Source organism: Lygodium microphyllum, chromosome 8, assembly GCF_053477565.2.
Source record: "Lygodium microphyllum isolate KBCC chromosome 8, Lygodium_microphyllum_v1.1.10, whole genome shotgun sequence".
NCBI classification, from domain to species: Eukaryota; Viridiplantae; Streptophyta; class Polypodiopsida; order Schizaeales; family Lygodiaceae; genus Lygodium; species Lygodium microphyllum.
Genome location: NC_141142.1, coordinates 101,882,305 through 101,897,761, shown reverse-complemented (window position 1 = coordinate 101,897,761; position 15,457 = coordinate 101,882,305). Strand labels below are relative to the sequence as shown.

Genomic DNA, 15,457 nt, shown 5'->3' with positions numbered 1-15,457 from the left:
CCATTTTCAGCTCGTACCAGCTTGTGGCTTTCATACATGTTGGAGGTCGTCCAAAAAAACCTTCCCTAAGTTCATGATCCTCTGTTGGCAAGAAAGCAGCGCGTCCTTGATATACTATCTTCTTCATGGTTCATGACCTTCTGGAGTTTAACTGTGGCTTGCACAATGGACATGCATGATAACCTGAGGTAACCAGATTTGTTCCAACACCACGACCCAATGAATACAAGCTTGAATGAGATAAAATATAGATATTACCAACGAGAACGGAGGCCTGTTCACCTGAGCACTCTCCAAATCCCGAAAAGTCATGCATCGTCCACATGAGAATGGCTCGAATATTGGCTAACCGCCGACCATCGTGCCTACTCATATCTTACACGGTGACCCCCTCCTCCCACAAAATCTTAAGCTCATCGACTAATATACGAAGATACACGTCCATATTTTTGACTTTGTAGCGGCAAGGGACGAGTAAGCTAAGGATGAGATGTCCTTTCTTCGTAGAAACCCATGGAGGGATATTGTAGTTGACAAGGACTATAGGCCACACACTGTAAGAAAAAGAGCGCAGACCGAATGGGTTCATGCCATCCATTGCAAGATCGAGCCGAAGATTCCTTGGCTCTCGAGCAAAGCCTAGGAAGGTAGAGTCAATGTGGCTCTATGCACGTGAATCCGCTGATATTCGTTGAACTCCATCCGTGGACCTATTCTGCGTATGCCACGTTGTCAAGCTCGCCATACCGGACGTAGAAACATGTAGTTTATGCAGGGGATAAGTGGAAAGTGTCTGAGAACTTTTTGAGAGATGGTTTGCCCTTGCAAATCCTGTCGATACCTGTGAGCACCACACTTTGGACATGTCTCCATAGTCTCGTATTCTCCTCGAAATAGTATGCAATTGTTGATACATGCATGGATGTTGTTGTAGTCTATGCCAAGCTTTCGTAAAATATGTCGTGCATCATCACGAGACTCAGGCATGGTATTTGCAGGTGGTAATATATGATATTTCAATAACCTGAAAAAAATCATAAACACCTTGAAAAAGGACAAATAGTTTTAATAATAGTGCCGAAAAAAAAATCAACGAAGCGTATGTACAAGGTACCTGAACAACTCGGTCACACTCGTATCGCTCCACCCGTATTTTGCTTGCACACTTAAGAGTGCAAGCAGTGTCTTCAGGTGAGATACTCGGCACCCATCATATAATGGTATGGATGCTTCCTCTCTAAGCGGATCAGAAGTCTCGACATCCATGGGAATTAATGCATCGATCATTGCCTCCATCTTAGGCTCCAAGATTGTAGGTAGGTCTGGAAGGTTGCCTGTCTCCTCTGGCATTGACAGTATAGATTGGCCTTGCAAGTGGTGGATTGGCTCATGCACTCCATCCATCGCACGCCCACGAACTCTTCTAATTGGTCGCAAAGGGTGCACTCCTCCTTGGGACGAGACATCACCTCCCTGGATAGAAAATTTGCCAGTGAGACCCAATCTTATTGTATATAGTATTCAATTAGCTTGCGAGTACAATGCATGATTGATATTAACTTTTCTTACCGTTTGCTGAAAATCTGCAATCCTCTGATCAATGATCTTAGATTGAAACTCACCAAATCATCATACGTGTTCTATAGACAATCGACGTTTTCATCTAATTGCCAGCTTGCATTGAGAGCAAGGACATGGGACACGCTGATTAAGATACGCCTCGTGATCTTGAACAACATGATCTTCATCGTTTTCCATTTTGTCTACGTTACAACAAACAATTTGTTTTTGTTATCATTCTTTTTTTTTTCTTAAATTGTTATCCTCTCCTTCCATCTCTCTCTTTTTCTATGACCACAACTACGACTATGACTACGACCACGACTACGACTACGACCACGACCACGACCACGACTACGACCACGACCACGACCACGACCACTGTTAAGAAGTAGCAACTGCGGTCATGCAATGCTACATTGGATGGGTGATAAGGTAAAGTAAACATCTCGCTTAAGAGGGGGTGTTGAGAATGTAAGCTTCGGTATTTGCTTGTGTGTATTATGTGAAAGCACTCTTGTGTGCTTAAGATTGTATGGTGCATGAATATGGATGAGAGATGTGGAGTAAAGTGTGCCACATAGGGCACACATGTAAAGTGTGGGTTGTATGGTGTCACATGGGGACACACATGGAAAGTGTGAGGGATCATTGATGGAGTATCTCCTCCTTTGGCGTACTTGCATCCTGAATATGCACAATCATAGAGTCTGAAATGCTGATAGACAGCCAGTACATAACTTTCCTGGCTCTCTCATGCCATGCTTTGAATGCCTGCATTTGCTGTTGATTGGGAACATCAGGAAGAACTGGTTCTTCTTCATTTCCTGCAACAAATTCCCAATATCCTTTTCCCATAAGGAAATTCGTCATTCTAAACTTCCATGCTTGGAAGTTGTTCTTGTCAAGCTTTTCAGTGACAATCTGTGAAAGAGAATCAGATGCCATTACAGAAGAGTGCAAAAAATTCTGTCACTGCAAAAAACTCTGCTTCACCCTCACAAGGGCAAATCTGCAAAACTGACGAAAGTGGTATTTGACCACACAGTCACTTCCTAGTGACGATTTTGCATCAACATGCAACAGGGATGATTCTGTAACTCCCAATGTCTCTGCGCACAAGCATACAATGCAATTTTCACAGTAGCTATTCACCGACCTGTAGAACAGTGGTCGCACAGCATAAAACAGGGCCTTTTCCTGAGTGCGTGCAGAAAACTTCCGGCTCCAAAACAGGCCCCGAAATGACCTCAAATCAAAAAAACAGGGTCGCCAAGAGCTAAAGCTCTTTCCCGTAGCATATACTGCCCTCTTGCTTCACCGCGAAGGGCGTCTCAACCTGAGACAATGCACTCCTGCACTTTCCGGCTGTGCTACCTGCAGAGATCTGCTCCCAAAACAGAAAATGAAAGCAACACTGCTCCTCTTACCAGAACACCGCGAGCTTGGCTTGCTTTCTTGAGCTCCTTACCACGAACAAGGCTCTGATACCATGTCACGATTGTGGGAGAGAAGGAAGGAGTCTCGCTTGAAGCTTTCTTGCTTGCACAATGGGGGAAGACACACAAGGGTGGAGGCTGAAAACAGTTTTCCTCTTCTTAGTTGTGTAAGCCAAAAGAACTCTAGTACAAAGAAAATAGAAGAACCCTAGATATGGGTCTCAAACCAAACTCAACTAACTAAGGTGGCATACTAACTGAGCCACGAACTAGAGTAGATAAGGATAGCTATCATGTAGCTATTATTCAGGGGCGGTGTACCAACCGCATCTGCAACTGACAAGTCGGTAACATAAATACACAACGGTCACCCTGGCGTATCACGAGTGGAGCTCGATATCTCAACACTCCCCCTCGAGCTCAATCCCAATTCCTGCACACCAAGCAGGTCTCTGAACTTGCGCAGCTTCTCTGCGCCCAATGCCTTCGTGAATATGTCAGCTACCTGATCCTCTGTGCTGACATAAACTAGATCAATAAGACCTAGTAAAACCCTCTCCCGCACATAGTGATAATGCACCTCAATGTGCTTTGTTCTAGCATGATAGACTGGGTTATTTGCCAAGTGTATACTACTCATGTTGTCACAATAAATGACAACTGGCCCATCTGTAGACTGATGCATATCATAAAGTAGCTTATGCAACCAAGCTACCTCACATGCAGCCATTGCTGCACCCCTGTACTCAGCCTCTGTGCTGGACAAGGCAACTGTAGGCTGTTTCTTGCTGCTCCAAGTGACTGCAGCACTCCCAAAAGAGAACACATATCCACTGGTAGATCGTCTATCAGAAATGCTACCAGCCCAATCAGCATCAGTGTATCCATGCAGCTGTATCTGAACCCCAGTCTCATAAAATAGTCCATACTGCAATGTGGACTTCACATACCTGAGTATGCGTCTAGCCGCATCCAAATGCGATTTCCTTGGAGCCTGCATAAACTGACTTACCAATCCAACAGCATAGCTCAAATCTGGCCTGGTAATAGTCATATAAATCAAGCTTCCTACTATGCGTCTGTACATAGTAGGGTCTTCCAGAAGCTCACCTGCATCTGCGCTCAGCTTCACATTCTGCTCCAAAGGAACTGAAATAGGCTTACAGCCTGTCATCCCATATTTGGACAGCATGTCCAATCCATACTGCCTCTGCAAGAGCTGTATCCCACTTGGTGATCTAATCACCTCAATGCCCAAGAAATAACGCAGCTCTTCCAAATCCTTCATCTCAAACTTTTGCTTCAATAGCATTTTCACATGAAGGATATCTTCATCACTGTCACCTGTCATAATCAAATCATCAACATAAATGACAAGCAGCATAATACCTTTCTCTGTCTTTCTCACATAAAGTGAGAAATCTGCCTTGGAAATCTGAAAGCCAATAGTGACAAGATACTGTCCTATCTTGTCAGACCATGCTCTAGGTGCTTGCTTCAAGCCATACAAGGCTTTCTTCAACCTGCAAACAAACTCAGGATGAACAGCATGCACATAACCTGGTGGCTGCTCCATATAGACCTCTTCTTGCAAATCACCATGCAAGAAGGCATTCTTTACATCCATCTGATGTAAAGACCATCCCTTTGATGCAGCCATAGCAATGACTGCTCTTACGGTTTCTCTGCCCGAGATTGAGATCTCAAAAAGAATTTTGCGAGTGCGTGGTGTGTGCACATGATTGTTGCACCTTCAGGTTTGTCATACCTTTCCCGAACATCCAGGATTGTTCAAAAAGGATGGGGTAGGTTCACCCGAGCAAGTGGTGCTCAAACGAACATTGTACACGCACATAAAACATGCATATGGTGGACTAGGAGTGTCTAGTCATATAAACACTCCAATATAGCATTGAGGGGGAGTGTTAAGAAGTAGCAACTGCGGTCATGCAATGCTACATTGGATGGGTGATAAGGTAAAGTAAACATCTCGCTTAAGAGGGGGTGTTGAGAATGTAAGCTTCGGTATTTGCTTGTGTGTATTATGTGAAAGCACTCTTGTGTGCTTAAGATTGTATGGTGCATGAATATGGATGAGAGATGTGGAGTAAAGTGTGCCACATAGGGCACACATGTAAAGTGTGGGTTGTATGGTGTCACATGGGGACACACATGGAAAGTGTGAGGGATCATTGATGGAGTATCTCCTCCTTTATATATGTAACATGTGTATGCAATGAAATAAAAAAAGAGAACATTTGTTGAGTGTGCATATTGTTTGCCTTCTCTTTGTAGCCATGGAGTTCCTTGTCTATTACAATCCTCCGTGATAATGTATCAATCATTTTGTACACACCATGATCAACCCCACATTGGGATTCTTGACAACCACGACCACGACCACGACCATAGCTACGACTATGACCACGACCACCACGACCACAACTACGACCATGACCACGACCACGACCACGACTATGAATATGACTACGACCACGACCATGACTACGATGACCACGACTACGACCATGACCACGACCACAACCACAACCACAGCCATGACGACCATGACTATGAGTAGGTTGCACTCACTAAGAATAGGATTGGCGATTCATCTCATCTTCTCTCCATCATCAATAGAATTCTCCTTTACCATTTACAACTCATCCATCTTCTCTCCACACTATTGCACACTACAATCTTTATAAGGGCATGAGATTGGGATCTCCACAGATACCAAAGCATGATCTCTAGCTTGATGGTTGCATATATACTACTACTACTACTACTCATGGAATAAACCTTAAAATAGTTATTATGCTCAAATATATGCTTGTTAGAGCATAAATTTGTTCCTAAGACTATTCTAAGGAAGAAAGAGGGTTAATGATAAAAGAGTGTCATTCCTTGCAAGTGATTTTATATTATATTTATTAATTAAAATTGATAGTTGAAGATGAGTTTCCTAAGAGATCTTGTGGTGATGCTGTTTTAGTTTTGCGAAGCATATATATGAATGATGTTGTTTTAGTTTTCTGTATTTGTCTCTTTAAGAAGAGATTGATTTTTATGGAATATCCAAAGTTATTTTTGGGATTACTTTATGAAAAATGAATATTTTTCATACTGATAGGCTGATTGCCTTTGTTGTATATTTGCGTGGTGGAGGCTAGGACAAGCCCCATGTATGAGAGGTCTCTTTGCAAGAAGAACATTATGCTAGGAGGCACAAGTATGCTAGGGCTTTCTAGCCATATATCCCTTAGGTTTGTTGAGGATCGGCCTAACTCCTATGAGCCTAGGATGAGCTTATTGTAAGGTCCTATTTACTTTTCTCTCTTTCTCTCTTTCTCTCCCTCTCTCATTTCCTCTCCCTCCCTCACCCTCACCCTGACCCTCTCTTTTTCTCTTTCCCTATTAGGTTTAATGATTTTTCTCTCTTTTTCTCTCTCCTCTCTCTCATATTTCTTTTTCTCTCTCCTCTCCATCTCTCATTTCCCTTTCTCTCTTTCTCCCCCTCTCTTATTTTCTCTCCCTCTCTCACCCTCACCCTCTCTTTCTCTCTTTCTCTATTAGGGTTAATGATTTTTTTTCTCTTTTTCTCTCTCCTCTCCCTCTCTCATTTTTTCTCTCTCCTCTCCCTCTCTCATTTCCCTTTCTCTCTTTCTCCCCCTCTCTCATTTCCTCTCCCTCCCTCACCCTGACCCTCTCTTTCTCTCTTTTCCCATTAGGTTTAATGATTTTTCTCTTTTTCTCTCTCCTCTCTTTCTTACATTTCTTTTTCTCTCTCCTCTCCGTCTCTCATTTCCCTTTCTCTCTTTCTCTCCCTCTCTCATTTCCTCTCCCTCCCTCACCCTAACCCTCTCTTTCTCTCTTTCCCCATTAGGTTTAATGATTTTTCTCTCTCCTCTCTCTCTCTCTCTCTCATTTCCTTTTCTCTCTTCCTCTCCCTTTCTCATTTCCTCTCCCTCCCTCGCCCTCATCCTCACCCACATCCTCTCTTTCTCTCTTTTCCTATTATGTTTAACATCTTCTCTCTTTTCCTCTCTCCTCTCATTCTCTTTTTTTCTCTCTCCTCTCCCTCTCTCATTTCCTTTTGCTCTCTTGCTCTCCTCTCATTTCTTCTCCCTCCCTCTCCCTCTCTCATTTCCCTATTATGTTTTCGTCTCCCCCCCTCTCCCTCTCTCTCTTCCCTTTCCTCACCCTCTCTCATTTTCCTATTATGTTTAATGTCTCCCTCCCTCTCTCTCTCCCTCTCCCTCTCTCATTTCCTCTCCCTCCCTCCCCCTCCCCCTCTCTTTCTCTCTCCCTCCCTCCCCCTCCCTCTCTCATTTCCTCCCTCTTCCTCTCCCTCTCCCTCTCCCTCTCCTTCTCTCTCATTTCCTCTCCCTCTCTCAATATACACAAATTATACAAAAAATAAATAAAAAAGAGAGAGGATACACACTCTGATCTTCCTCTCGTTCTCTCATTTCATCCACCTCCCTCTTCCATTTCCTCCCTCTCCCTCTCCCTCTTCCTCTCCCTGTCTTTCTCCCTCTCTTATTCCCTCCCCCTCCCTCTCCCATTTCCTCCCTCTCCCTCTCTTTCTCTCTCATTTCCTCTCCCTCTCTCAATATATATACACAAATTATATAAAAAAAAGTAAGAGAGAGAGAGAATGCACTCTCCATCCCTCTCCCTCTCTCATTTTCTTCCCCTCCCTCTCCCTCTCTTTCTCTTTCTCTCCCCCTCTCTTTCTCTTTCTCTCCCCCTCCCTCTCTCAATATACACAAATTAAACCCTAAACAAGTAAGAGAGAAAGAGAGAATGGACTCACCGTAAAGATTTGGCGAGGGTTTGGTGGCTCCTCTTCGTGACGGTGGCTCCTCCTCTCCTTCGCGAGCGGCGGCGGCGGCGGCAAGCCTTCTTCCTCTCCCTCTCTCACTCTCTATGTAAAATAGTCTTTCTCTCTCTCTCTCTCTCTCTCTCTCTCTCAATGTTTCACGAATGCACGAAATGAAATGCGCTCGGGTTTCGGCCCACTTTTTTTTCCTTGTGGGGCGACACTAATAGCGACGCCGCTATTCCTGCGTTGCTACTTGCCGTCGCTATACTTGCATTTCCTTGTAGTGAGATTTACCAAAACAAAAAGATATTATGATTAAACTCTCACATGACCTAAAAAACATCCTCACCCTTCCCTTCCATAAGCATACATTTGCCAAGACAAAAAGATACTATGATGCATGGATGATGAATAAGAGGGTCAAAGGAACACTTCTTGGGGACTTTATGGGTTGTTTAGATTTAAATTATCATGCTATTCGCTACCGTTCATTTATTATAGAGTAGTGAGTTTGCTTATGCATGGAATAAGATAGTAATGCCATAAATACCACGTGTAAGGAATTAAGGCTTGGTTTAACTGAAGTTTCAAAACTTCTTAAGTCTAGTAGGACAATAATGATGACTTCCCAACTTAAAAACTTGGAAATGTGCAAGGTTGATCTAGGTTGACAGCCAATTGCAAACCAATGATAATAAGCCTCCAATTGAGCTTAACAGTAGCAGTTGGTCGAGGGCCACAGAGAGAGAGAGAGAGAGAGAGAGAGAGAGAGAGAGAGAGAGAGAGAGAGAGAGAGAGAGAGAGAACAACTTGGAAATGTGCAAGGTTGATCCAGGTTGATTGTCAATCTAAAACCAATGATAATAAGCCTCCAATTGAGCTTAGTAGTAGTAGTTGGTCAAGGGAGAGAGAGAGAGAGAGAGAGAGAGAGAGCCATCATGACTACTTGGAAATGTGCATGGCTTATGCAGGTTGATAGCCAACTACAAAACAACGATAAACCTCCAATTGAGCTTAAGAGTAGAGATTGGTCGAGGGAGACACACGCACACACACGCACACGCACACGCACAGGCTGTTGCTTGAGGTTTTCTTTAGAGCTTTACTTTTGAGGACCGCACAATTGCTACTACATGAGGGTTACTTGAGAGCCTGACTCCTAGACCACACTACTACTGCTGAGTGCTAAGTTGCTACTTGAGGGTGGGGCTTGGGAGTTTGGAGAGTCAGGAATTGAGATTGTACTAGTAGGGATTCAAAAATCGAGAGATGCAATGATTGTGGATAGACTATAGTTGTAGAAGGGAAGCCTAAGATTACATAGGCAAGAAAAATTTTTAAAGGTTAATAAAGCTATTTTCCAATGTTTAATTTTTTATTAAATAATTTATTATTATAGCATTTACATAGAATATATACTTAGTTTTAGAAGGGCACTTTTAGATATGAAGTTCTTTTGATACTTTCATGTGAGCTAACCCTTCAAGTATGAAGGGTGGGATTTTAAGTAGTACTTTTCTTTTGTAAGTTTGAAAAATTTTCACCCTTTCCTTGAGGGAAAAAAGCACTAAAAGGGTACTCCGCTCTTCAACACCAAGGCACACAGTTATTGTAGTTTGAAAATGTAAGGAATGAGAAAAAAAAGCGCTATTAGTGTTCTTTACTAAAAACAGACCACTTGAGGTAATTAGGGCTATTTTATGCAAGAAGAATCATGTTGTCATTGTAGTATCGTAATAGCATATGCCCTAATGGATGATGCTAACAAACAAAGCCTTGGAGGGGCGAGCCAAAAGAAAACATAACCTTGTTTACCCATCCAAACACGGTAATGGAAGGTACAATCAGACAATTAATAAAAAACATCAATTTACTAAACAATCCCACTACATTGGATGTCTGATTGCTACAGCCAAAAGTAGTCATTAATATAGCAAAAACCAATTTCTACGAATATTAATGTATTAGTATTGCTACATTATTGGTATCTTTGGAGTGGGTTCAGACTCCACGCCCGAAAATGAGATTAAGGAGAAATGTCTATTTACGGTGTAGGAATACAGATATTATTGAGGCTATCGTGGTGTCTGTAGGTTTGTCGCTGTCTTTGTGGGGTACGCAGCATGCCTTAGAGAGAGGGAACCGAGAGAGAGAGAGAGAGAGATATGCAGGACGAGCTTTTACGAAAAAAAAAAAGAGATGCAGGACGAGCTATGGTCCTCCCGGAAGAGCTCTCCTGCTCCTCTGCTTCCCCAAGAGACCTCCCTCCGGACATGGCCGATTGCCAACAGCAGCAACGCGTCAGCCTGCGCCGCAGCTGCCTTGTCGTGGCGGCAGGGATTTGGCTCCAGATAAGCACAGGCGCAGCATACAATTTCAGCATCTACTCGGAAACCATCAAGGACACCCTCGGGTACAACCAGCAGCAATTGGACTCTGTATCCTTCGCCAAGGACATCGGCGCCAATGTTGGCATCCTCTCTGGATTGCTGTACGACTCAGCCCCCGCATGGATAACTCTTGCTGCCGCCGCGCTCCTCAGTCTTGTTGGTAACCTCATGATGTGGCTCTCCATCACTTCCCGGATTGCCACCCCACCTCTGTGGCTTGTCTGTGTCTACGCCCTGCTCGCAGCAAACTCACAGACCTTCTCGAGCACAGCAGCTGTTGTGTCATGCGTGAAAATCTTCCCCAAAAGCAGGGGAACTATTGTAGGCTTGATGAAGGTGAGCTATCTTTCCTGCAGCTTGGAGGTTTTCTATCAACGTCAAATCCACTTATTGGCAGCTCTGTATTCACACTTTGTCTTGAATTATTGGTGTTTTGAGAGCTGTTGTTGTCACATTATTTTGATAGGACTTCCATCTTAGATTGGCCTAGGGGTATTTATTGTTGATGTGGAAGGATGTCAGTAGAGATGTACAGGGCTTTCCCTTACTTTGGTCCTACAGGACAGTTTTTTGGACACGATAAGGTTGAATCTGATGGATGTAAAGTATTGCATGTGACATATGCTATTCATCAAATTGGACACAGAGAATGCAATCATTGGCTTTTAACGATGGCTTTTCTTGTGTAGGGGACCTTGGGACTCAGTGGTGCTGTTTTGATGCAACTTTATTATGCTGTTTATGGAAGCAAACCAGAAAACTTCCCTTTGCTAATGGCTTGGCTTGCGCCTACCATGTGTGTTTTTGTCATGCTGCTTATCAGGCCTTTGCCTGCAGTTGAACGCAAGGACCAAAGAAAAAAACTGAACATGTTCTCCGCTGTTGTGTTCATTCTTGCAGCTTACTTGCTAGGTGTAATTATACTCCAAAATTTTGTCACCTTAGAAAGGGGATACAGGATTATAATATTTGTGGGAATTGTGATTTTACTTCTACTGCCCTTATGGGTCTCATTGAAATCTGACTCAGAATCTCAGTGTAATGAGTTCAGTGGCTTGTTGTCTAAGACCACTGATAAAAAGGGGTGTCCAGAAACCTCTCAGTATAGTGACATGCAGCAGGAACCTCTGAGATCTCAAGGAGGTTCATGGTTTCGTCAAACTCCAGTCACAACGGATTCTTTACTCACTGAGCCTTTACACAGGAAAGACATGATTTCAAGCTCCCATATTGTCAAAGGAAATGCCAAGCTCAAGCTTGGGGATGACTTTAGTTTGGTGCAAGCAATATCTACTCTGGACTTCTGGTTCTTGTTCTTTGCTTCAGCATGTGGTATGGGATCAGGACTGACAGCAATCAACAACATGAGACAGTTGGGGTCTTCACTGAACTATAATGATGTTGAAATTAATACTTTTGTTTCTCTGTGGAGCATATGGAACTTTTTAGGAAGATTTGGATGGGGTTATGTGTCAGAACTATATTTTCAACACAGAGGAACAGCAAGACCACTATTCATATCAGTCTCACTTGCTGTAATGGTAGTTGGGCACATCATCATTGCTGTTGCTTTCCCAGGCGCTCTTTATGTAGGGCCAATATTAGTTGGAATATGCTATGGGGCCCAATGGTCATTGATGCCTTCAACTGCATCAGAATTTTTTGGCCTAAAACATTTTGGTGCAATATTTAACACAATAGCAGTATCTAGTCCTCTAAGCTCATACATTCTGTCTGTCCAGCTCACAGGGTATCTGTATGATGTAGAAGCACGTAAAGGTTCCTTAGGGTCTAAATATCTCTGGTCTGCATCTTCCTGCAGTGGTGCTCACTGTTTTCGCTTAAGTTTTTTGGTCATGGCTGGTGTCTGTTTAGGAGGATGTGCTGTTTCTACTTGGCTGTTTCTGAGAACAAGGAATTTCTACAAGGAGCAACATTTGAAGCTCAAACGAATTAGTGAACATGAAACACACTAGCCTGGTTCACAATTTTGGCCTTTTGCTGCAAAAAGTGATTGTTATTATCCTCTGCTGCTTTTCGTCCAAGCATGTTGTAACTTGTTCCGCAGGAAGAGGACAACTAGAACAGTGTAAATAATCTTTAAGGCAAGACACATGGGTCTAGGAGGTTCCTTTCACCATACTTATCTTACACTTGATATAGACAGATACTGCTATTCTTTTCTTTGTCACAGGATTTCACTATGTCTTTATCAATGAACTGAATGCCACTGTAAAATTTATCAATAAACTTATTGCCAAAGCACGTACTGGTTTGATGACTGTTGGTACTTGACATACACTTGGCACTGTGCATGAAAGTTCATTGTTTCATCAGAGGTTTATGACATTTGACAGAATCTACTAAACTCTGCCTCATTTCATATGTAGATTGAAGTGATTTCTTCTGAAAGACAACATAATTCAGTGGATGATTATTTGTTTTGCAATGCCGTCTGCACCTCGGAGACTCATATGAGACAGTACAGCTGCATTTCAGAGAAAAATCCCATGGTTCGCGCCTTTCACCACAGTTAACAACAAAAAGGGAAATATTCACCTGCCATGTCAGCTTATCACAAACTGTGGTAGCCTTGCAGAGGGAAATAGATAAGGGGGATAGTACAGAGGCTCCTGCAAAATGGTTACTGACTCCTCTATTTCTATGAGTAGTAAAGGGGCTAGTGCTGCAGCATCATAGATCACCTGTGTCACCCCCTCCATCATGTACAGAACTAGAGCGGCATTTGATTGCTAAGATTTTCCACTGCATACAAATTTGCAATCTGTCCAGAAGCTCTTTACATTTATCATGGGGGTGAACTGTCTGTGACACCACTTGCCCTAGCTACAATCCCAGTGTCAGGTTTTAATGAACTGGACCAGAACACTGAAGAAAAAACTGTCTTTGGCATGATTCGTTCATTTTGGATCGCATTAGTATAGCGTGTGCATCTCCCTTCCAATTGGCTTGCTGGTATATGCCAACAAGGTGTGCACGTGTTCCGACTGAGTTCAATTCCCAGGGATGGAATAGTCTTCATTTGCCTAACCCATAGGAGGGTCTTGGCACCTTTTAAAAATCCATCACATTAAAAGTATGTATGGAGTCCTTATTTTATTATTCTTGAAAATCATGAGTGTGGGAGATTCAAGTAGATGTACATGCCAATAACATGACTGTGCAAGGTCAATTCATTCAAGATTTTTTCCATATTAGTGGCTTTTTGAACAAGGACATGTGGCATCCCCATGTATTGTAGGTGAGCATTAAGGTTTTGAAATAATAATGTTGTTTTGTATGTAAAGATGCCTTGATCATTAATAATAATCAAGAGCATATGCTTCAAGAGATAAGGGAATTGTCAAAGGTTGAGTTTAAATTGATAGACTTGGGGTTTATACATTTCTATATGTGTATTGAGGTATCTCAAGAACTGAGCCTAATCTTTGTTTCTCAAAAAAGTGTGATAGGAAAAATTTGAAGGCATTTTAGATAGTTGAGTGCAAGGTAGTGGTCTCACCAATAGAAGTGAATGTAAGATTGTTATCCAAGGGTTCATCATCATTTCTGGATCTCAACCAATATTACAAGCTCATGGGAAGAATTATGCAACACCGGGCCAAATGTTATGTGATTGGTGTCCTAAGAAGGTTCTCAAACGAGGCTTGCGAGAACCATTTGAGAGTAGGGATGCATATTTTGAAGTACAAAATGGTACATTGATGGCTTGATCTATAGATTAGGGGTGAGCTTAGTTGGATAGTGATTGAAGGAGATATTGCTAGTAGGAAATTAGTGACCACATGTCGCTTCTCACTTGCTTCTCACTTAGTTGGTCACTTGGACTATGGAAGGCTTCTCTTGGATCAACAAGAAGCAATCCATATTGCCATTATCTTTGATAGAGGCTAGAATAAAGTAGCATGCTTTGGTACTTAGCATAAGTGCAACAATTAAAGTTGTATGTCAAATTCAAAGAACTATGTGTTTCATACTTGCTTGAACCTTATAGAGATTCAATATCATTATGTGGGAGCTCATTGAGGATGGAGTTGTGGATGGAGTATTGTTCTATAGAGGACAAATTTTCTAACATGTTTACAAAGGCTCTTGAATGATTAAATATCTTGGCAACTTTGACTTGGCATTGGGTCAAACAAGTAGTTTACCTTTGGGTGGACATTGAGAGGGGCTATTGGAGGTCACTCAAATGCCTATTTCTCAATGACTTACATACACTTCATGTGCTTAATATTGTAAGTCTTTCAAATAAGGAGAAGCCATAATGGGCATTGGACATTGGTAGGGTTCCCAATTTCCATACTAGAAGGGGTCTAAACTTGTAGATCATATAGTTATGAGATGGCATACATGGATGTACTCGTTAGGTTTAAGTGGAAAGCGTTGATGAAGGTATTTGAGTATGCACTTGAAGGCATTTAGCATTGAGTGGGGAGTTATCAAGTGCACCTACCATGGTGTTGCACGTTGGCCTTTAATAGATAATAGAGTGAATATGTTGTAGAATATTTCCTAGATTTAGAGTTTGCAAAGGGTGTTAGGGTTCTTCTGTGCTTTCAAAAGGCTAGGGCTAAGAAAAGGCAAGGCAAAGAGAGTTTGTTTCTTAAGTTTACCACACCATTATTATGGGCCCTTTTCAAAATTTTTAGCGATTGCCTTGTTGGAGGATGAGGTTTAGTTAGAGGTTGAAGAATTGGATGAGATTCTAGTTTTAAAACTTATTTTAGCACACAAGGAACGAAAAACAAAGGGTGAAGTGTAAAAGTTGTTCACCAATGAATGCAAAGTGGATAGTGTCAAAATTATTTACTGATGGATGCAAAGTAGATAGAGGAGGGTGATTTTGAAAATTCGCCATAAATGTTATATCTTCACTTGAGGCAATCCAATTAAAGCCAAATTTGGTTGTTTCTCATTCAAGTTCATTAGAGCATATGTTTAGGGCGTTACTTGGAGGAGGGTAGTATCCTTGCTATCTCAATTTAGAGAAGCTGAGGTGTTTGGGAGTTGGTGCACAATACTCTATGTTACATCTCAAGCATTGCTTGCTCCTAATACATTAGCTTTGAAACTTTTCTAATTAATATTCTAGATAGTTTTATAGCTTTATATGATTGCTTGCCTAGATACATAACATTGTGCTAGCAACTATAGTTTAATTTACATGTTGGGATATGTTCAATCGTGGATTCAATCTGATGTTGGGATGATATCCA

At 42.1% G+C, this 15,457-nt stretch overlaps 1 protein-coding gene across 2 annotated transcripts; it reads left to right on the top strand.

The window, feature by feature from the left end:
• The first annotated feature begins 9,941 nt into the window (after positions 1–9,941).
• Positions 9,942–12,750, top strand: LOC148032673 (protein NUCLEAR FUSION DEFECTIVE 4-like). Of its 2 annotated transcripts, XM_087683295.1 has the most exons (3): positions 9,943–10,553; positions 10,907–11,589; positions 12,608–12,745. In XM_087683295.1, exons 1-3 carry the CDS (start codon positions 9,993–9,995, stop codon positions 12,615–12,617), a joined length of 1,254 nt encoding a protein of 417 aa, XP_087539421.1. In that variant the 5' UTR covers positions 9,943–9,992; the 3' UTR covers positions 12,618–12,745. The 2 variants fall into 2 exon arrangements, with proteins under 2 accessions (XP_087539420.1, XP_087539421.1); XM_087683294.1 differs by having other exon boundaries at positions 9,942–10,553; positions 10,907–12,750.
• Positions 12,751–15,457: the final 2,707 nt, after the last annotated feature.

Coding starts and splice junctions, on each gene's coding strand:
- LOC148032673 (XM_087683294.1), top strand. CDS start 9,993: ATGCAGGACGAGCTTTTACGAAAAAAAAAAAGAGATGCAGGACGAGCT. Junction 10,554..10,906: donor CTATTGTAGGCTTGATGAAG/GTGAGCTATCTT, acceptor TTTCTTGTGTAG/GGGACCTTGGGACTCAGTGG.